The 23,567-nt window shown below is 34.7% G+C and overlaps 1 protein-coding gene across 3 annotated transcripts in view; it reads left to right on the top strand.

Moving 5' to 3' along the window:
* LOC138700100 (vascular endothelial growth factor receptor 1-like) overlaps positions 1 to 23,567 on the top strand; it is a 343,737-nt gene that overhangs the window by 270,375 nt on the left and 49,795 nt on the right. For all 3 annotated transcript variants that reach the window (XM_069826422.1, XM_069826423.1, XM_069826421.1), the window contains exons 14-18: positions 2,433 to 2,595; positions 7,159 to 7,262; positions 12,577 to 12,727; positions 15,421 to 15,645; positions 22,462 to 22,630. In XM_069826422.1, coding sequence (XP_069682523.1) covers positions 2,433 to 2,595; positions 7,159 to 7,262; positions 12,577 to 12,727; positions 15,421 to 15,645; positions 22,462 to 22,630 — 812 coding nt within the window. The remainder of the gene's footprint in view (positions 1 to 2,432; positions 2,596 to 7,158; positions 7,263 to 12,576; positions 12,728 to 15,420; positions 15,646 to 22,461; positions 22,631 to 23,567) is intronic.

Below are 23,567 nucleotides of genomic sequence, written 5' to 3'. Positions count from 1 at the left end.
GAAGAAGGGTTGGAAAATTCATGAAGAGGTCCACTGTATTTCTGAAAATGACTCTCACAGAAGAGCGGAATAGCATTAGACAGGCAACAACATATGGCTATTATCATAGATCCAACTATACGCATGGAGAAAGATCTCAACCAGGCTCATCAAATCATTTATGAGAACCAATTATGAGCTTTGTATTCCCTACCTTAGTGCCAAGTATAACATCTCTCTCTTCAGTTGGTCAGTAATTGGTTTACTTTTTGGTGTTCAGTGTTCTTTACTAAAATTTTTTTAAATGGTTATCAATACCATCTTTCAGTGGCGTATACTGGTTAAAGGGTTTGGGCTACCGCTGACCCTATTATTACACAAAATATATCTAACAATTACTTTAATTTTAATTACTATGGTAAAACTAATAATACAAAATTATTACATTATGTTATATTATAAACTTTTTCTTTTGTAATTTCCTTGGGCTACCGCCGGTAGCCCCGGTAGCCCGCAAAATACGCCCCTGCCATCTTTTGAAATTCAAAAAGTCATCACCCAAATTCTTAAAGATTCTCTGCAGATTATTCATTTTCATTTATCACTTAGAACTTAATTAAGGATATGCCACGTGCTAATTTTAACTAAACTCTGTTATTTATAAATGTAATTTTAAGGTTATCTTTTAAGATATAATTTTATAATTGATATTAATGGTGCTTAATATTATTACATTTTATTTTTACAATAATATTATCTCTTAATTCATTATAATATTATTGCTATTAATTTCCGAATCCTCGTGGTAATCCTTAATTAAGGCCAGACATATCAATATTGAAGAGAACAGTTTCAAAATATAAGTATGTCTTATTATGTCCTAAGACATCATACCTGGACTTGCATCGCGAAATACACACTGGTTCAAATCCTCTCAATGGGAGAAGACTTTTCTCATTCAATTTCGATCAGTGTATGGAATGAGTGCCCACCCAGCATCGTTATGAATTTGGGAAGCTATGGTAGATAGTGAATTCCTGTTCCCAAACTTTTAATTTGTGTACTGTTATCTAGAATAGTTTCTGCAATACGTGCACAGTAATCATTATTTTCTACCATCACATTTTAGTTTGATATTTTTTATACCTTCATTATTTTGGCCCAGTTCATCTTTAATAACTTCCCACATAGCTTCTGACTTGTTTCTAGCTGAATTTATAAATTTATCATTTTGCACTTTTTGGTTTCACTTATTATCTATTTTATTATAAATTTTCTTGTAATGATGATAATAATCTTTAAACGTTTCCTCCTTTTAGTATTTTGTTAAGAAATCTTCGTCTTTTTCCGGATTCCGTTATCCCTCTAGTGACCTAGTTTTTGTATTCTTTGAGTTTTATTTTAATTTCAAGCAATTCTGTCTCATAAAGTAGGTAACTGAAGGTTTTCAAAAATTCATCATAAGTTTTACTGATGTTTGTTTGAATATGAGCTCCAAGATTCTTCTTCTCCTTCTTCTTCTTCTTCTTCTTCTTCTTCTTCTTCTTCTTATTCCTGACTAGGTTTAGGCCTTTAGACCTGTTCCAAGGCTAACAGTTGATCTGTCCATCTCCTGCATGGTCGTCCCATGTCTCTTTTTTATACGGTATTTTAGTGCTTGTCTTGGATATCTTGAATGTAGCATACTCAGTACATGTTCCTTCCATTTCTTCTCATATTGTTCTATCTCCTCTACAAAGTTTACTTCCCCTAATTGTGTTCTGTTATCTTCGTTTCTCAATCTCTCTCTCCTAGTCACGCCACATAAGGATCTCATAAACATGATTTGGGCAGCCTCAACTCACTATTTATCCTGTGTTCTCATTGTCCAGGTTTCATTGGCATATATGAAGGATTTCGCTTTTGTTGTCTTTAAACTATCTGGTAAGTAACCTGTTGACCGTGAAAGATTTACTATGAAGGTTAATTGTGAAATAATTCTTTCTCAAGTAGAATGGTAATTTAGACACTGAATATTTTCTTCCTTAAAGGATCTTACTTTCTTGTATACAGCAGAACTATTTGAGTTACAGCTATATCTAGAAGATAGAAATAAAAATAGGTAAGATTTGAACGTCTTGTTCAAAGAACTCTGTTGTTATTATATTAAAACTGTAGGTCTTCAAATTCTCGTTTAATGTTATTTGATCAACTGCTGACTTGCTGCTGCTTCCTATTCTTGTTGAGTCATAAACAGGTACTGTTGCCTCTAAGCCATATATATATATATATTTAATACTGTACTGATCGTAATTTCGAATTATTATTATTTTAAAAATCTACATTCATATCACTCATAATAACTATTAATTATTATATCCAAGTTATCAAGGATCTGGGTATTACTGCTGGGAATTCTTATATATATTTATTATAATGTAGCCTATACCTGCATTTCTCGTATGTCTTTATAGAATGGAGCTCTAATTGGCAATGATGACCCACGCATTAATCTTCGGGATGGAAACCAGTCATTGTGGATACAATTTGCAAAACTGGAAGATGAGGGCATTTATAGTTGTGAGGTTTCCAATCGTCTGGATACTATCAGTAAACATATTAACCTTTCCTTTAAAGGTATGTAAGATTAATTGTTATCATGTCATTGATGAACAAATTATAATCCAATGAGAATGACAGTAACAATATTTTATTTTATTATAATAAATGTGTTTAAAATATTTTGTTGCTTTCTAATGGTGGACACTTGGCATTGAAGCTAATCGTCCTCTTGTACTCCAATATTTTTCATAAATAGTTTCTTTCTTAAGAGTTAGACATCTGGCGAGGTGCTCCCAATCCATCTCTTCATTCAATCCACACAATGGACATATAGGTGACTGAATGATTTCTATTCTGTGTGGGTGTTTTGCCATACAATAACGACCTGTAATTAATCTGAAGGCTGCTAATGCTGATTTCCTGGATGCATTCAGTATTATGTTCGGGTTGTGGCATATCTCTTCCAATTTCTCTTTGAAGGTCTCTCTACTTTGTGTATTTTGTTGTTTTTGTTTGTATAATAGTTTTATGAATATTTTGATTCGGTTTTTACTTTTCTTCTTGGGTTTATTTTAATTTTTGTTTTTATTATTGGTCCATTATTTTTTATTACCTAATAAGTTTTATTCTTGCTTATTTATTTGCTTTCAAATTATTTCATAAGTAAGTTTTTTTGCGTGATTGGAATGAAAGAGTAGTTTTTCTGTGGCCTTATGGATGACTATACTATCTTTTTTGGCTAGTGCATTTGCTGCCTCATTTCCTAGTATACCGCAATGAGCACTTATCCATTGTAGGGCTAGTCTTTTAGCAGCTGTGACAACATTTTGATGCATTCTTTGATTTTGGTAGATTTCATTTATGTATCTGCTGCTACTGTAAAGATTGCAGGTTGGGAATTAATCATAGAATTTATTGATTCGATATAGTACTGTAAGTTTTTGAATGATGCATGGGTAGCTTCTAGTTCTCCGTCAAAATTTGTTGTTCCATATCGTAATGTTTTACAAAAGGAAAGCAGTTCGTTTGTGGTTCCTGCTCCAGCACATTTCTGGTTTGACAATAGGGATCCATCGATAAATATAATATATCCAATCATCATGTCTGGGATATCTTGTATGAATTGTCTGTAGTGCCACAGCTTTCGTTTGGTCTTAAGTTGTATCACCCTTTTTAATTTCTTCTGTCAGAGTCAAGTAGTATTCTGTAGGTATTGAGAGGAGTGGGTTATGAGGAGGTATTAGGTTTTCTTTTAAGATAGAAATGTTTTATTGTAGTTTCAGTACTCTGATTTTCTGATGAAGCTGGTGTGGGTCTTCATTCTGGTTGCTGGTTTGTATTGGTCCCAATTTCTCTGTGGTAATTTTATTAGGATTTCGTACTCTATTAGGGCTCTTTATTCTATTTCCATTTTTATGCAGAGGTGTTAGTGAAGGTTTCCATTGCTTCTATTGGAGTTATCTTGACCACTCCAGTGATCAACCTTAGGGCTTGGTTTCGTGGAATTCTGGGACACTGTCATATTCTCAGATGAGTCGAAGTTCAATTTGTTCGGTTCTGAAGGATGGAAGAAAGTGTGGCGAAAACCTAACACAGAATTATAACAACAACACATAGTTCCAATAGTAAATTTGTGTATCTCGTTTTTAATATGACAACGTGTTTTAGTTTCGTGTTAGCTTTCAGTTTATTGTATTGCTTGTTTTTAGTTTTGAAGAATTTTAGATAAGGGCGCAAATAGCCAGAGTAGCTGTCATGCTCTTTTTAAACTCCACTAACTGACTCCAATAGTAAAACATAGAGGTGGGCATGTTATGGTTTGGAGGTGCATGGTATCCTCGGGAGTTAGAAAACTGGACTTTACTGATGAAGAAATAGATCAGTACAAATTCATTGGTGTGTTATGGGATATTTTGTCCAACAGTGTGAACAAGCTTGGCCTGGTTGGTGTCTTCTGTTTCTAACAAGATAATGATTCCAAACACACTGCTATAGAAACAAGAGAGTGGCCTCCAGAAGACTTCTTACTCCATCACAGAGCCCAGATTTGAATCCTATTGAACCCTCTTAAACTCTTCCTTATCAGACGGACAGCGCTTGGCCCTTTCTTTTCTCAAATATTCCCGTTATACAGATCTTACAGGGAAAACATTGAGTATGCCAATACTTCTTGGTGTATATGAAGCAGAAAATGCAATCGTGGCATAGGTCTAAAGAGATTACATTATCCTTTAAACGAAAGATATTTGAACTAGCTAATTAATTTAAAGGAAGGAAGAATGAAATCATATGAATATATAGAGCAATAGTGGTCGAATAGATGAATTTTCTCGTTTTCTCTCTTCGAATATACCAAAATTATCGTACTTTAAGTTCTTTTCGACATACGATATTGTACAATGTATGATACCCATAATATTGTATGGATTGACAACGTTGCAGTGCACACTATTTCTGATCGAGTCATTTCCCATCACATACGTAAATTGAAAGAATATATGCAATTTAAATTCTTCAGCAGAATTAGATTTTGAACTATCATCTATATTTTCGAAGTATCTATTGATGTTGCGTTTCAGTCCACTGCTAAATTGTTAAAATAAAAGCAAGTGCTTGCAATTAAGAGTCTCGACAACCATTCCCAAACAGTGTCATTGTACGAAATGATGTACTATAGGATTTAAATTAATATTTATAAAGGGAGATTAAAAAATGTCGCACTTAAAAATAACAGTTCATATAAATTGTATCAACGTTATTTTAATTTTACCTCCTGCCACAAGATGGCACTAATTTAAGACTGCTGATAACTCCTGGAATCTTATCTGTCGTGTGATGGTAGTACTGAACCACTTTGTTCATAGAGGAAGTAAACTGTCGTTTTCCCAGGAACAACGGATTTTCATTGTTGGACATTATTTGTCCAGTCATTCTTATGCACATGTTGCATTTGATTTTCGTTTGAAATATCCTAATTCTGCAGTTCCTAATAATTGACTATAAACAGAATAATCAAGCATTTTGGGAATGTTGATCAGTTGCAGACAGGAAGAGACTGGCTATTTTGACCGAGCTAAACTAGGAGAGAGCACTGTCACACTTCCCTGCACAAAGCTTCAGGAAAAGAGCAATGCAAACAGGGATGTAGCGTGGAAATGCTCAAAAAGGGACGAAGAAGTTACACCATGTTCGCAGTGTGGAGAAAGGCACTTAGTTTATTGCAGGTGGCTTCGGTCATTTGTTAAAGAGCATAGAATTGCGCAGCTTGGTAGAAGGTTTTCTTGACTGAATAATGCAGTATATCAAGTGATCGACAACAATTTATTGCGATCCTTGAGGGTGATGAACACAAGAGCTAGTTGCTGCATGACAGTCACACAATGAAAGAAAGCACGCAATTCTTGCTAAATTTTTGGGCGACCATGTCATTTTCAAAGAATTGTGGCCCCCATGATCGCCAGATTTGTCATCTGCAGATTGTTTTCCTTGCGAGTATCTCAGAGGGAATGTCTATAAAATTAATCCATATATACCTAATCCGTATGATCTGTTGAAGAACATTACAATGACGATTGTCAGCATCGGTTTACAGGTGCTTCACAAGTTGGCATCACATGGTAAAAAAGAGCTTGTCCATGCACTAGTGAACAGAGAGGCTATTTCGAACTTATGTTACAGTAACATGATTTCATTGTGCTTTTCTTATACAGAATATTAATTTTATTAGTATCTGCTATATTTGTCCACTGCTTTGGAGTAACGGTTAGCATGCCTGACCATGAAACGAGCAGGCCTGGGTTCAAATCTTGGTTGGAGAAAGTTACCTGGTTGGGATTTTTTCCCGAGGTTTTCCCCTCAACCACGTGAAGCAGAAATTGCTGGGTCATTTTCAGCGTTGGACCTTGGATCTCGGATTCAATTCGCCTTCATTAATTTCAACTTTATGTATCATTTACAATAGTATCAGGTCGACTGAGAGATCCAGCAGATATGCTGCCATGATTCGCTTTCTGGTACCATCTATCTGGGGAGCTACATATGATCCCAGGGAGTTGAAGTGGCTCCTACAACAGGGAGACCAGGGATTTGGTAGCTCTGTGTAACTCCCTCGGACAGTGGCAGCAGGGTGTATCACAGTATCTATGATGCTGCGATCTTCAGGTCAGTGTAGGATGTTGAGGACAACAGAGAGACTCCGTCAGACCTGGATGCCATAGCTGAATCGATAAGATGGCACCAAGCAGTGAATCACATACTTACGGGAATGCGATCCTAAGAACTTCAACAATCATCCCACAATAAGGAGGACGGCACAATACCCCTCAGGCTGCTGTGCAAGCCTTCAGGCCCTATTCAGAAAAAGGGAGAAGGAGAAGGAGGGAATCTGCTATATTTTGGGTGTTTTGTGCATTAACCTAGCAAAATATAATTATTGTACTATGATGTGCGTGACTTTTCGATCACTCTATATTTTGTAGTTATATTTTGTAATATGTCATGTCCAAGGATTAAATTTATCTTCTTTAAGAGATGGGTAATTAATATCATATGACGAAGATTTCATTTTAAAACTTTTTGAGGTAAATGACTAGATAAAGCATTGTTGAACTAAACTGTTTGTTGCTGATTACTTTTCAGATAAACCGGAAGCAAATATATTCTTGACTGCGGGCATTACAACCATTGCACTGATTTTAGTAATACTAATAGTGGTGTTGGCTTGGAAGATTCGTCGAGAAAGGGTATGTGTATATTAATATATCTCCACATATTTTTCTCTTTATCTTTCATACGGCACTTTGCATTACTGTTACTCAAAATAATAGAGGAAGAGATAAGTGAATAATAGACATAACCTATATAAATATTTTGTTTGAAAGTAGAAACAGTAATACCATTACACATTACACATAATTTTACAAGATTTCAGTATGAGTTATTAAATTAGTTACTAGTAAGTGGCTCAATTCAATCAAATAATTGACTCAATTCAGTCAACTTCAGAAACTGACAGTAGGAACTCTGTGCACTGGATTTATGACAAAAAGCATTTAATATAATCTGAAACGTAATGAATCAGATTCATAAATACATACAGATGGTCTCTTCTTCTAGCCCAGAAAGTCTAGGTATGTTTTCATTTCACATTCTATGTATTTACTTTCTTAAGAGTACAGTACCAGTAACTCGTTAGTAAGCTCATCAGAATGTGAAGTGGACAGTTGTACATTATAAAGTATACCCTTAAGTAAAGTAGAAGGGAAAGAACACTTTAGATCAGTGACCAGCAGGCTTTGCCCTTGCGAGCCTTCTCATGCTCTTCCTGTAGCATGAGGCATACACAGGGCTCTCGCTATAAGTTCGGTGCATCAGTGACATGCTTGCCAGTAACGTGAATTATGTTATTGATGGAGGACCATAATATATTAACTAATACATCAAAGAAGAACAAACGTAAGTTGATAACTACAAAAAAAAAAAAAATCACTATGGTATTAGGCGCTCTAAATAAAAAAAAAAAACATTTATATTCTCATTAACTAGAAAACCATTTTTTGCTTTAAGAAAATTTGCTTTATAAAATACATTTTTTATTGTTTTCTTAAACATTTTCGCTAGTTACAACAATCTTGACTGTTATACGTTTGCTATTGGTATCTGTATGTAAATTTATTTGTTAATAACTTCGTAAATCACATTGACTATTGAGCTTTTTGAAGAGGCACCATGAATTTCGAGGAAGCAAATATACTACTAAACGATATTTACAGATTTGCCATAGGAAACATTTTACAAACTGAGAAACCAAGACAAATTCTTGCACATATTTACATGTTTATTTTTTTAAATATCTCTGAAATAAAATATAAAGGTGGAGATGGGTGAAATTTTGGTCATTTTCAGTAAAAAAGATCACATTTCGGTTTTTTCTTTGTAAAAAAATGAATCAGCAATCTTTTATTTATATGTTGAGCAAGTTTCAGTGCTCTGCGATGCTTGGAAGCATAAAAATTACATCATATTTAAATGGCTGCACCCTTGAATTTCAATTCTTGAATTCCATACAAACTTCACAGGCTGATTTCTCACACTTTTTTTGGCATAATTTGTCATGTTCAATGTTTGAAGATCTTAAAATTTTGATGCTAGGAACATGAAACTTTTATCCATGTTCTATATATTGTGATTAACGAAACCGAGTAGCATTTGCCATTAGTCTTCTGGTTTTAATCTTAGTTTTGATGAATCGGTGAACAGCCTCCATTCTTCTGAATTATAATGAATATCTAATTCATCCATAAGCCTGTTCACATTTTTGCAGGCACAAACAGAATTTTTCATTACAGAATAACTAGTCAGTTTATCGTTTCGTTTTCTGAACACGGAAATCTTGGTATCTTTTGCTAATAAGTCCCATTCTTGTAATCTAGAACCTAATAGTTCAGCATGTTGCTTGGAAAGACCTGAATCCCTAACTAGGTCATTAAATTCTGCCTGTTGTATCAGATGTGGTGTTCTATGATGTTTGGGAATGTAGGTGGGATCAGCGGAAGTTGAAGGGTAGTCTGAGGATTCTGATAGTTCGTGTTCCTTGGAATGACATAATCTTCCCCATTGGGCGGAGGGACAGGGACAGAAAGTTCAGGAGAATCTGGCACGGGTATTATGGCTGGTGGGAAATTAGAATACACAATTTGATCTTTAGTTTTCCTTGAAAATCACTGTGGTTTGATAATGCAGAAGTAACAATCTTCCAGAAGACTGGTGGGTTGTCGCCAAATCATTGGAACAGCAAAAGACATTTTATTATCTTTTCCCCACAACCACTCTGTTAACTTCACGTAACATGTTACACAATACACGTGTGATGCCCAATTTTTGTCTTGTTCATCCACTTTATAGCCAAAATACAAGTAATATGCCTTTTTTTACATTGTCTGTTATTTATCGACGTTAATTCCCCACAAACATAGCAGAAACTATTTGGAAAATTTTTACAGGAACGACGATTGCTATCCATTTAACACTATTACAGAATCCACCACAACACTTCCACAATCAGAACTAATCGCTGAATTGTTCATTTCTTGTCTAAGGATACAACAGCGACCGTATTTCCTCCTTTCCCTTAGTCAGTTATAGCCAGATGTGACCTACCCTCCGTGCAGCTGTATAATAAGGGTAATAAAATAATAAACCATCGCTAAGGGTAACACTCATTCAACCCACAAAAGTGAAAGTATGTTTCAAATGGTACCTTAAAAGAATGGAAATGCTGTATAATTGTGTAAAAGATCTACGTTAAAGAAAAGAACCTCTTTCAAAGTGGCTAGGTTTTAACACATTTTTATACGATTCGCTAACTAAAAAATACAAGTTTCTGAAAAAATGTGACGTGTAGGCACTTTTTCAATGCCATATTCGTAATCAGGACATACAAATTAGGCTACATAAAAATAGTTATTGTTGTCCATGTTATGAAAACCTTGTTGATTAGTGTTATCAGCAATCTGTCTAAGGGAATTTTCTATACCTTTCATGTTTCATGTTTATTTATTTATTAGCATACACAAGTGTCCTATACTGCTCTATCTAAGGAAATTCTTTATTTATGATTTTATCAATTTTTGCCCATTTGACTCTCTTGAAAATGTAATTTTATCACTAATGATTCATTATTTTGTTAAATAAACAATTTTACTGTGTTAAATTGAAACTAACGTGGTATTTTCTCTTGATTAATGATTAATTTCGGCTTATGTCGGCCAACTTCAGATTTCTAGTGAGGTCTTACACTTGTTTCCTGTTTTCTTCTTGCTGTTGTCTTGGTGTGGGTGTGTGTATAATCAGTAGTGTTGTGTTGAAAAGCTTGTGTGTTCTGAATTTCAGTTGTGTTCTCAGGATATGTTCTGCATGTGGTTTTGTTATGTCTGTAAACTTCATATTGTTCTAGTGCGTTTAGTTTCTAGCCTTTGGTTCAATGTGCAAAATTTCCATGTCTGTTTATATATTGCTATAGTTCTGGTTGGTTTTGGTGATGTGTTCTGCATAGGTGAAAATGTTGTGTGGTTTGGTTATGGCTGTGATGTTTTCCTTGTATCGTGTTTGGAATGATCTCCCAGTTTGTCTGATGTAGAAATCATTACAGCTATTTCATATTAATTTGTAAACTTCTGTTAGGTTGTATTTGTTTCTTTGTCGTGTTTGTGTTTGCAAATGAACAAGCAATAACTGTAACAACTTCTACATCGGACAAACTGGGAGATCATTCCAAACACGATACAAAGAACACTTCACAGCCATAACAAAATCACACAATACTTTCACCTACACAGAATACAACATTAACCACAACTACTGCAATATAGAAACAGGAATAGAAATTCTCATATTGAACCGAAAAAACACATTAGAACAACAAAAAATGTATAGATACACAAAACCACATGCACAACACATCCTGAATATACAACTGAATTTCAGAACACATACTCTTTTCGAATTGAATTGATGATGATGATGATGATGATGATGATGATGATGATGATATCCTTTTTGATACAACACTACCGATTATAAACACACTCAAATAAGAACAAGACCTCACTAAAAATTTTAAGATGGCCAACATAAGCCGAAAGTAGTCATTAATCAAGGTAAAATACCACATAAGGTTCAATTTAAAACAGTAAAGTCGTTTATTTAATAAAATAACGAATCATTAGTGGTAAAGAAATGTTAATAATGTGTAATGAAATTATGTAATCTTATTTTCCGTATTTAACTTTCTCTTACTAACAGCTGTAGTTTTATTCACATTAAGGTTATTCGGTATGGTCACAGCAGAGGCGACGCCCATCCAAAATTAATTTGAGCCCACCTCTAAGCCCCACAACATGAAAATTAATATTAAATGAATAATAATTATGCATTGTTCATCATGAAACAATAGTAATTGTTTAAAATATTGCGTGATAATGACTCCATAGTGAATTTTTTTAAGAATAGGTCTGTACAGAACTTTGATTTAATCTAATATAAAGAATGTTACAATTAAGGTATTGCATCAGTTTTTATCGTCTATCTGCCCATTGAGTTAACTGTTTATTATTGCGACCCTACACTTCAGTGCCAGCAACAAGTGCAGTCTCTCAAATTGTTTGGTTTGAAATTACGAGTCTAGTTTGTTATGAGTTTTATTTAGTGGCCAGTATCAGTCGGACTTCGCAGTCAGTCATGCATTCTTACAGTTTATTGTCAAGCTTAAGAATTGCGTGTCAACAGTACAGTAAACAGTACTTGTGTGTATGTACGTTCTCTATACAAATCTACACATTTTGACGAATATATTTACCAAATTTTGCATTCTCATAACCTTCACAGTCAAGAAAAGATAATGCAGACTACATTAAAATATGGACAAACCAACCCTCCCTTGGTTTCATCCCTCAATTACTAAAAAGCAGTAATATTTGGTTCTGGGATATGACTGAAAGAGTATTTTTTTCTGTTTTGAGGAAACAGAGTAGGGGAGGTTCTTTGATACGAAAGAAAGGAAAAATTTAGTTCACCAGGACGCCCCCATTGGGTGACTTCTAAGGGTAGGAAGAAAATCCGAAGTTCCCTAATTGGATATCCTAGGATTTTTTGTGTCGTATAATACAATTATGAGATTGATTTGTCTGTTTTTGTTTTCCCCTGATCACAAACCCTAAGTGGGCATATAGGTGTAAAGGGGTGGAAAATCCAAAATCTATCACTGTAAATGACACAATATGATTGAAATTGTTATGTCTCTGTGCGAATAAATATTTATTTATAGGCTGTTAATGTGCATTTTTTTCACTTACATTGTCCCCACTATTTTTTGGTGTACCCATCCCAATGCCCCCCAATTTGAAAGTTCAGGAGCCGCCACTGGGTCACAGTTTGTTCTTTATCTGTCTTTCTTTTGTTAATTATTTTAAACTACTACTATACCACAAATATGACCATTAGCATTATTATTGTGCATGTATTTTTTGGTTTTTTAAATGTCAGTATTATTTTATACAGATATTACGTAAAGAATTGGACATAGCAGGACTTACCAACTTTGAGAAAGGTGCTATGGACAGTATTAACCATGAATTGCCAGTAGACGATCAGGCAGAGCTATTGCCATATGATAAAAAGTGGGAATTTCCTAGAGACAAGCTCAAATTAGGTAAGTGTGAGCCCTGTTCTCATTATAATTAGTGGAATTGCAGCAATCACTGTACGCTTAAATACGATCATGAGCTTTTCCACTGTATTGCTCACAGTTCTCTTGCTCTGTTTGAATAAACTCTTTGTAAAAGAAATAATTATTTTAATAATTTTATTGATAAAGACTTATTAAATTAAAAAAATTGTTTATGTTTTATACAACTGGAGGAATTCTTTTATGTATGGACTGTTGTTATTTTTTCAATACACTGCATTTATTGATGAAGCCATTAGGTTGTTAAATAATGTGTTTTATTTATAAAGAACAGATAAGTTATTTTTCAGGTGTAAAACACTTTCGTATATTTTAGTATTTCCGGGGTGTATAATATTGGGAAATTTTACATTCTCTATTACTCAGACATATAATAATCAGAATAAATATCTGAATTACAAAATAATATATTTGTATACACATGCACACACACACACACACGCATATTTATTTTTTACTACGGTATTTGTGAATTATAGCTATGGAGGAATTGCCTGTTGAAGCTCAGAATTGTGGCTTAATTCATTTTCCTTAGTTTTCACAATAAGATTTGGTCAGCTGAGATGACAGTCCAACTTTGATCTTAATTAAATATGTTGTTGTTGTTTTCTAATGCCAGGCGTTTGACAATAAAGTCATTTGACCTCTTGCACTCCAATATTTTTCAAAGATATTATCATGGCCAGCCACTGAAGCACAGATTTTGAGGTGTTTCGAATCCATTTCTTGGTTTGAGTTGCACAATGGGCAGTTAGGGGACTGATATATTCCAATTCTATGCAGGTGTTTGGCCAAACAATCATGACCTGTTGCTAATCTAAATGCAGCTACAGACGATTTTCATGGTAAATCGGGAATTAACTGTGGATTTTGTTGCAGAGAGTTCCATTTTTCCCCTTGAGATTGTGTTATGAAATTTTGTTTGTTGAAGTCTAAGTATGTAGATTTAATAAATCTTTTCACAGAGTAATACGTAGATTTATTAACAGATCTGTAAGTAGCAGTGCTGCCCTTCTTTGCTAAAGCATCCGCATTCTCGTTTCCCAGGATTCCACAATGGGATGGTATCCATTGGAATACAATTCTTTTATTGAGTGATATTAATTGAGAGAGCATTTTAGTTATTTCTGCTGTTTGAGATGAAGGTGTGTGTTTAGAGACTATTGATAGAATAGCTGCTTTGGAGTCTGACAATATAACTGCATTTTTAAATTTATTGAGGTGGCATAGAAGATTCCTGAGACTTTCACTTATTGCAGTGATTTCTCCGTCCATATCCAAGAGATCTATAAAGTGAGAAGAGACAGCACGTAACACCTGCACCAGCACCTTGTTCTCTGGAGATCAAGGATCCGTCACTGTATAAATGAAGCCAGTTTTGTGGAGGGTACCTAATATTAATTGTCTCTAAAGACAATTGTTTTAGTATTTCAGTGTTTACTTCTGATTTTAGTATTTCTTCTGTTAAATTTAGATTATATTCTATATTTAATAGAGTTATAAAGGGTTTGGTTTAATTTGTAGATTTTCTTTTAAATTCGGGATATTGATTTTCTGTTTTAATTCTTGAACCATGGATATGAAACTTTTTTGAGTTTTCAATCTACAGAGAGGACTGTAGGAATGCCAATTGTTTCCTGGTAATCTGATAAGTTTTTCATATTGAATCAGTGCTTTTTCTTCTATTGTCATTTTGATGCTGTTAATATTAGTGAGGAATCTCATAGAATCTATTGGAGTTGTTTTGATTCCACCAGTAATGAGTCTGAGAGCTTGGTTTTGAACATATTCTATTTCGTTTATGAAAGGTGAAGTAATTAAAAATTTTCCGCAGTATGTCAGCACTGGCTGTATAAACATTTTGTATGTATGTAGTGTTCAGAGTATTCCTAGAGCATCCCCATTTCTTTCCTGCTAGTCTTTTTAGAAGGGAGAATCTTTTACGAGCTTTTTCAGAAATGTATTTCAAATGGTTGCTCCATGTTAACTTGCTATCGAAAATAACTCCCAAGATATTTGGATTCATAAGTCCTAGGGAGGTGTTGGCCATTGTATTGGATATTGAATTCTCTTTCTTTTTTACCAAGTGAAAATATTTGATAGTTGAGTAAGTGAGTAGATAGTCTATCTTTTATGGATTCTACTTCTTTACAAAGAGTACATTGAATATGTATTTATTCTCTCGAGGTAAGAGAGTCAGTGCAACAGTACTACTTCTCGATAAGGTGAAAATGAAAGTTCTGTTTTCCATTAATTTGCTTCGGATGTAGTTCGTACTTTCTCTCTTAAATTCCTATTTACGTTCGATTTGGATTCTGCTTTTCATTCAAAGTTAGAAGTAGCGAATGTTATTCTATTTCTGATAGTTTGTTATAATATATGTTTATCCTTTTCTTTCACGATCATGTCCCTGCTCCCATAAATATGTAGGAATCACTTCTTAAATTCTATATGTATGTATCAACCAATTAAACATAAAGGTAGAGGATGTAGGTAAGAAAAGCAATTTCATATAAACCAGTAAAAGACTCTGCAGACTTGCGTAGAGGAAGTAGTTTCTGATTCTTGTAACAAGAAAATTAATAGCATTAAAAATATGTAAGATATTGTATTTTAAATATTTTATCTGATTTTCATGTCTGTTTGAAACTACCCAGGAAAACAACTGGGAGCTGGAGCATTTGGCGTGGTGTTGAAAGCTGAGGCTCGAGGCATAATAGAAGGGGAGGAAAAGACTACAGTTGCTGTGAAGATGGTGAAGAGAAATACAGACCGAACATACATAAGAGCTCTTGCATCTGAGCTCAAGATCATGGTCCACCTCGGCAAACATCTCAACGTGGTCAATCTGCTGGGGGCAAGCACCAAGAATCTGGCTAGAAGTGAGTAATGTAGAGAACACATTCCAGTGTTGATTACTTACAAATGGCTTTTAAGGAACCCGGAGGTTCATTGCCACCCTCACATAAGTCTGCTATCGGTTCCTATCCTGTGCAAGATTAATCCAGTCTCTATCATCTTATCCCACCTCCCTCAAATCCATTTTAATATTATCCTCCCATCTATGCCTCGGCCTCCCCAAAAGTCTTTTTCCCTCCAGTCTCCCAACTAACACTCTATATCCATTTCTCGATTTTCCCATACGTGCTACATGCCCTGCCCATCTCAAACTTCTGGATTTAATGTTCCTAATTATGTCAGGTGAAGAAACAATGCGTGCAGTTCTGCATTGTGTAAATTTCTCCTTTCTCCTGTAATTTTATCCCTCTTAGCCCCAAATATTTTCCTGTGTTGATTAGATTTTTTAAAATATGTCTCAATTACACGTTTAGTTGAGCCCACACTCACTGGTACTCAGTACCGGTAGTTAAAAAAAATACATATGCAAAGAAGAGTACTGAAAGTTTTTTACACCATGTTTTTTTCCCCCTCCCGAGAATTCGCCATAGATTACCTTACATTTAGGGAAAACCTCGGCGAAAACTCAACCAAGTAATCAACCCAAGCAGGAATGGAACTCACGTCCGAGTGGCCCCTAATCAACAGACAAATGTGCTATATCTGCGACCTATGCCATGTTAAGCACAAACTCTTATATAACACAATTTGTCTATGCACATTATTTTATTTCACTCTTCAGAGTATGAGTTACTGATTGAACAAAATATCGTGTTATTAGATATGGCTTTATTTCAATTTAATCCATTACATTTCTAGCATCTTATTTACATACAGAATGGAGAAAACGCAAATTGATTAAAATACACAGAATAATACCGATACTGGTATATAAAACAGAACAAAGCACAGAAAATGCAAAATTAATTAAATCACAAAATACATAATTCAGAACAAATTAATTACAAATTTAAATTTTAAAAATATGAAGGTGATAAGAGAATATAAATTACAGAGTTATACCATACAATTTCTGGCATCTCAGTGCAATTTAGAAATATTGCCATCTCTGGGAATCTATATCTAAACCTGAGCACGTTAGACGGTGTTCCAAATTATTCACAACACTAGTACTGCAAACAGAGCATTCATCATCGTCATCATCATCATCATCCTGACAAGTATTAGACTGAATGGCCTGTTACAGTCTTGTTTTCTTTCCATCTCTTTTGAGATCTGCCAATGGATATTTTTCCTCTCAGTCGATAATTTGAAATTGTCTTTGGAAATGTGTTGGTACTCATGCTATTGATGTGATTTTTTTCCAGTTTTCTTGATATCGCCGAATGTATTCCATCACTGGTTTAGCATTGAGTTCCTCCATGATATTGTCATTCCATCTGTGGTGGAATTTAATATATCCCACAGTTCTCCTCATGAATCTCATGTCACATGCTGTGATTCTGGTAATATCATGAGTTCTTAAGCTCCATGCCTCACTTCCATAAGAGAGAACTGGTCTTGCGAGAATATTATACAGGCATACACGAGTAAAGCCTATTGCTGAACATTTGCATGCTTGAAAACATTATTGATTATGCTCATAGTTTTTGTGTTTGTTGATTTTCTGGAAGATATCCCTTTCAGATTGAAAAGTGTGGTTGTATTTCAAGTAATTGAATTCATTCACTCTTTCCAGAATTTTGTTTTCTAAACATTTTTATTTCAAATTAGGTCTTTGCCAAAAAATGGCATAATTTTTGTTTTATCAGTTGAAATTTCCATGTTCTATTGGCTAGAAATGATATGGAGACTAGAGCACTCATTTGTTGAGAGTATTCCTATCCAATTTAGTTGTTCTGCTAAACAATTGTGACCCGTTACTAATTGAAAGTTAGCTCCTGCTTCCTTGCTTGGTTTGTTACTAAATGATTTTCAGTTATTCTTTATGTTTTCCCATTTTTTTCCTTTTGATTTATTTACTAAGTTTGTTTTATAGGTTTCCATAATATTTTTGTGAACAAACTTTTTGAGTGCCTTTGGTGGAATAGGTTTTAGGTTGAGTTGTACTTTAGTTCCTTTTTTGGTCAATAGGTCAACTGACTCATTACCGTTGATTCCTACAGTACATGTAAAGGTATCCATTTAGTGCTATGTCTTTATTTCTTCTCGTGAAGTATTTTAAGTAAGGTTTTTGTTTCTGTAGGGTGATTTGATGAGACAGGCTGGATGGCTCTTCCAGATTCATCAATATTACGGCTATTTTAAAAATATTTATTCTGTAAATGAGGTTGTTGACTGCTGGCAGGATTGTGTGTACTTCTGCATTGAAGTTGGCTGCCCGGCACGAGCATATTTAGAGAATAATTTGCAGTGCACCCCAGCTTTAATGTAATCTTATTACTTATTAATGGAGAAAAATTCGTCCTGGCACTGGGAATCGAACCCAGGATCCTCAGCTTGGTGCACTGAGTGCTCTTACCATCTGAGCTATGTTGAGACCTGATCCACAGTGCCAGTCGAACTCTCCTCTGAATATATATTTCAGTGTTATCATTGATTTGTGATCCATCTGTATATATTCTAGTCCAGTCTAGTTGTGGGCACTTTTCATTTATCATACTTATTGCGGTTGCCTTCAAATCCATATCTGGAATATCTTTATTTTTTTTTATTTAAACAATTGTCAACTGGCTTTTTATTTCCATGTAATCCAGAAGAGTGACTGGTTTGTTGGCATTGATCAGAGGTACATTATATCTAGTTCGTTCAGCATTTTTTGACATGCTTCTGTTGGAGTTATATGCGTTTTCAGGTAACTTGGTGGACAGTTTTGAATCCAGTTTGCTCACTGCAAAGCCTTCATTTTTATGAATGCACCTGCGACTTGTTTCTTTATCTCTGCTATCATGGAGGGATTTTCTGTATGTATTTGCATAACAGTATTGGGTGTAGCAGAGGCGAATCCTGACCAAAATTTTTGGGCATACTTAAAATTATAATAATATTTGTATCTGTAAACAATATAGTGACAATACTTTTTGATGTGAATAAAAATAAGTATCCACTATTACACATTTTAAAAGAAATTATCTACGCACAATAAACATACAATTGGTGCAGCTGAAATATGAAGCTTATTTGCAATTGTGTTATACACAAGGTAGGAATGAATTAAATACTATTATAGTCACAATCATGCCATGGTATGAAAGAAAAAATTTCACAACCTCGAGCGGGAATCGAACCTGCGACTTCCTGTTCGATTCTCGCTCGAGGTTGTGAAATTTTTCTTTCATACCATGGCATGATTGTGACTATAATAGTATTTAATTCATTAATATGTCACATCAACGGACGTGTATACGTCACCCAAACATCGTAAGATGAAGATTACATTTACAAGGTAGGAAGGTGATGAATCATCGTATCATAGAAGTCTTTCATTTTAAGATAAAGTCTGCCCTCCTCTTCTTCTCAATAAACTTCTATATCACAAATCATAAAATGTTGGTCGAATTTTTAAGTCGTCAAATAAAGCTTTCTCAATCGACAATACTGCTAACAAAGATAGTCTTTCTTATCCTTCAATTGATTTGCAGTACGTTTTTATGCTCCGCAATATAGAAAATGTTCTTTCAACTGTAGTTGTTGTAGTAAGAATTGTGACAAACAATTTAGCAAGTTTATTTATCTTCTCATTTGCAGGCCATTTTCACTCATAAACTTAACCAATTCAAACAGTTTTATTTTTTTTTTAACTCCTGCGAACAATAGAGAACAGGCAATTCATTCTTGAAATGGATGAAGTAAAAAGATGTGCCATATTGCATTTCTAGGGTTTTTAAAGGGTTTTCAGGAAAGTCTTTGTTGTATATGTCATATGTGTAACTATTCAGTAACGAAAAGAAGTCAGGTTTTCCCATGAACAGAAATCTATTCTTTATTTGAATAATTAATGTATTATTTAAAATCTCTGCGTAGAGACGTTTATATTCTGTGACATTCTGTATAGTGTGCATTCTGAGCTTTTTGGGGGGTAGTTCTTCATCTCCCTCTCTTTCTTTGATTTCTTCAGAAGTTTTCCTGAAATTGTTCCCTTACTTCTTCCAATTTCTTGGCTAGTTCTTCCACTTTCTTAGTACATTATGCAATATCCATGCTTTCTGCATTGAGAATATTGAAGAGAACATCTGTGAATGAAAATACTTCGGAAAATACATTAAGCAAGAAACGAATCTGAAACTTTTCAAGCAAAGACAAGAAATCTGTAGTTTTTATATGACTATATCGTTATCCCAATCTCAAGAGTGATCAAGTACGTGTTGAAAGATCATTATTATCAAGTCATATTTCTCCTTTCCAGTAATCCAGGAGTCTTAGATAAAATTCCATCTCGTAGATTCAACTGAAGGTGATTTCTTTTCGACAAAACAGTAAGCGTTTTTCTTAAAGTCCCGAAAGTATTTGAAAGAAAACCCTGCATTCCTTGATATTTAAGGATGATTGTTGCATAATTAGGTAAGTTTAGCCTGTGGCTGTAGCAGTGAACGAAAACTGCAGTCGGATATAGATAGCTCTTTCATTTTAATATTTAAACAGCTCACTTCTCCAGCCATTACTACAGCACCGTCATAGGTTTGAGCATTAATATTGCTACTGCAGTTCAAATCATTCAGAACAATGTTAACATGTTCTGAAAGGGCCGCAGCTGAACTCACTACTAATATTAGTGAACTAGAGGAATCTTGTTTTAGTATGTCCATTCTGATCAACGAAACAAAGAACGTTTGTAAACTGTGATTTGTTTGTTACATCGGAGGTCTCATCCAGAATCAGTGCTATAAAGTCGGTCTGCCTCTAGCTCCTGCTTTATTTTGTCTGTGACTAAAGAAGAATAAATTATACATGATGTTAGTTTTTAAGAGCAATTGCAAGTAGAACAATCTCTCTCTAGTCTTTGTTCTGGCCCAGCACCGTGCCCCTTCCTCACATGGTTCTCCTAAGCCTATATGAATAAGAGAGCTCTGCTGCTACTACATAGAAGGATGTCAATATCATATTAGTGTAAACATTTGTTCAGTGGTAGAAAAGAATGAAGTAAAAAAAAAAAAGAGTACTGTGTTTCGAACCGGGACTCTTCGCATATTACTCTACATTGTTATCCATTAGCTCATGCGTAATTCTGGCAACTTACTTACTTATGGTTTTTAAGGAACCTGTAGATTCATTGCCACCCTCACATAAGCCCGCCATTGGTCCCTATCCTGTGCAAGATTAATCCAGTCTCTATCATCATATCTCACCTCCCTGAAATCCATTTTAATATTATCCTCCCATCTACGTCTCTGCCTCCCCAAAGGTCGTTTTCTCTCCGGCCTTCCAACTAACACTCTATATGCATTTCTGGATTCGCCCATATGCCCTGCCCATCTCAAACATCTGGATTTAATATTCCTAATTATGTCAGGTGAAGAATACAATGCGTGTAGTTCTGTGTTGTGTAACTTTCTCCATTCTCCTGTAACTTCATCCCTTTAAGCCCCAAATATTTTCCTAAGAACCTTATTCTCAAACACCCTTAACCTCTGTTCCACTCTCAAAGAGAGAGTCCAAGTTTCAAAATCATAAAGAACAACTGGTAATATAACTGTTTATAAATTCTAACTTTCAGATTTTTTGACAGCAGACTACATGACAAAAGCTTCTCAACCGAATAATAACACACATTTCCCATATTTATTCTGCGTTTAATTTCCTCCCGAGTGTCATTTATATTTGTTACCAGTACTTGAATTTTTCCACCTCTTCGAAGGATAAATCTCCAATTTTTATATTTCCATTTCGTACATTATTCTGGTCACGAGACATAATCATATACTTCGTCTTTTCGGGATTTACTTCCAAACCTATCACTTTTCTTGCTTCAAGTAAAATTTCCGTGTTTTCCCTAATCAATTGTGGATTTTCTTCTAACATATTCACATCATCTGCATAGACAAGAAGCTGATGTAACCCGTTCAATTCCAAACCCTCTCTGTTATCCTGAACTTTCCTAATGGCATATTCTAGAGTGAAGTTAAAAAGTAAAAGTGATAGTGCATCTCCTTGCTTTAGCCTCCAGTGACCATTAGTCATAGCAACAGTAATGTTCGAAAGAGCTTTTTAATTGCTGACAGTCTACTCCTATAACTTCGGTTTCAGCCTACTCTTCAAACCCTGCAATTAGGTAAGGGTTTTATTTATTATATCTCATTTTCACCACATTACAATCTTCCCTTGTTAGTGATAAAATAGGAACACACTAGCTCAAGAAATAAACAGTTACATGCATTGTTTGTTGTTGGGTGAGGTTGTACCCGAACCTTCCCTTATAGTAACGATTCTGCATGCCAGTATGACAGAACTTTGTTCATATAACATAGGCCTCTTCTAATTAGTTTGCAATATGGGGGGTTGTGGTGAGACATAATTCAGATTACTACTAGCTGAACAAGGGTAACACTCCTTGTTGTTATTGTGTATTATATATCATCTCGTAAACTATACAGCTGGTAAAAAAAAGTCCAGTAATGGATCATTGTGACATTACATAAGGAAAGAATCTGGGAGAATGTGATAGGTGAGAATTTATTTCACAAATATTATTTTAATGTAATTGTATAAACTGTCATTTAATGTTATTATTTGTTCTGTCTGATCGCTTGAGAATGCCACTTCTTTTACAGGTTTTCTTAACTACTTGAATGTCATTCATTAAGTCTTTCATTCAGATTTCTAACTCATTCTTATTTTTTCAGTGGAATTGTTAGTGATTGTGGAGTACTGCCGATTTGGTAATTTGCATAATTATTTGCTGCGTCATCGAGAGGATTTTGTTGATCAGATAGACCCTAAGACTGGGCAGATAGATCCAACACTCGGAATGGAGCATCTTACAAGAACTGAATCGATTAAAAGCAAATCGAGGTAAGTGTGAGTGTGGCATAATTGTACATGTAGACATTTAGAATGTTTGGCATTGTTCACTAGCTTGTTGTACTGCACATACTCGTATTTTAAGGTGGTGGTTCATTCTACTTATCACCATTTTCTCTATAATGATTTGTTGTCTGTCTGTTTGCTCTATCTATCTGTCTGTCTGTGACATTCTCTATGGCACTTAGCGGCAAGCAAGTCTGGCATCAGCGCTTGTCATTCTTGGTGAATGGGGTCTGTTACAGTCGCTAGAGTCAGCTGTTAAAATTACAGTATTCATATTGTTTACTAACTTTGACTACAGAAGGTGTTGAAAATGATTTCCCTCTGCTGCAACACATTCCTGACATCTCTGAAGGAACATGTTATTTACACGTGCAAGCTCGTCTTCTCCCGATTTCTCATACTGTACTGTCTTTTAACTCACGGATTGTGTGTGGATTGTCTTTGTATATTTTATTTTTTAGATTTCCCCATAAATAAAAATCGCAGGCTGATAAATGGGAGATCTAGAGGGCCATAATTCTCTACTAATAATCCTGTCGAATATTTCACTTATCAAATTCAATGTTTCGGCTTTTGTGTGGGCAGTTGCTGAATCCTGCTGGAAATAAGCACTCTGACACTCGATATCGATTAACTGTTCAAAAAATGGGTTGAGTATTTGTGTTCTGTATCTGTCACCATTGATTGTATCATAAAAAATATAGGGCCTATAATACTATGTGCAGTTATAGTGCATCATACACCATGAATGAGATGAGGATTTTCTGTACTTCATTATCTATTATTTTGCGTTATAACATGGCCATATAAGTGAGATCATGCTTCATCTGTGAAAATAATTACCGGTATTGTAGGATCCACAATGCCATCAGCAACACTTTGTAAAACCCAGTTACAAAAATTTACACGACTTACATTATCT

Source organism: Periplaneta americana, chromosome 5 (genome assembly GCF_040183065.1).
Source record: "Periplaneta americana isolate PAMFEO1 chromosome 5, P.americana_PAMFEO1_priV1, whole genome shotgun sequence".
NCBI lineage: Eukaryota > Metazoa > Arthropoda > Insecta > Blattodea > Blattidae > Periplaneta > Periplaneta americana.
This window is presented reverse-complemented; position numbering and strand designations above follow the sequence as displayed.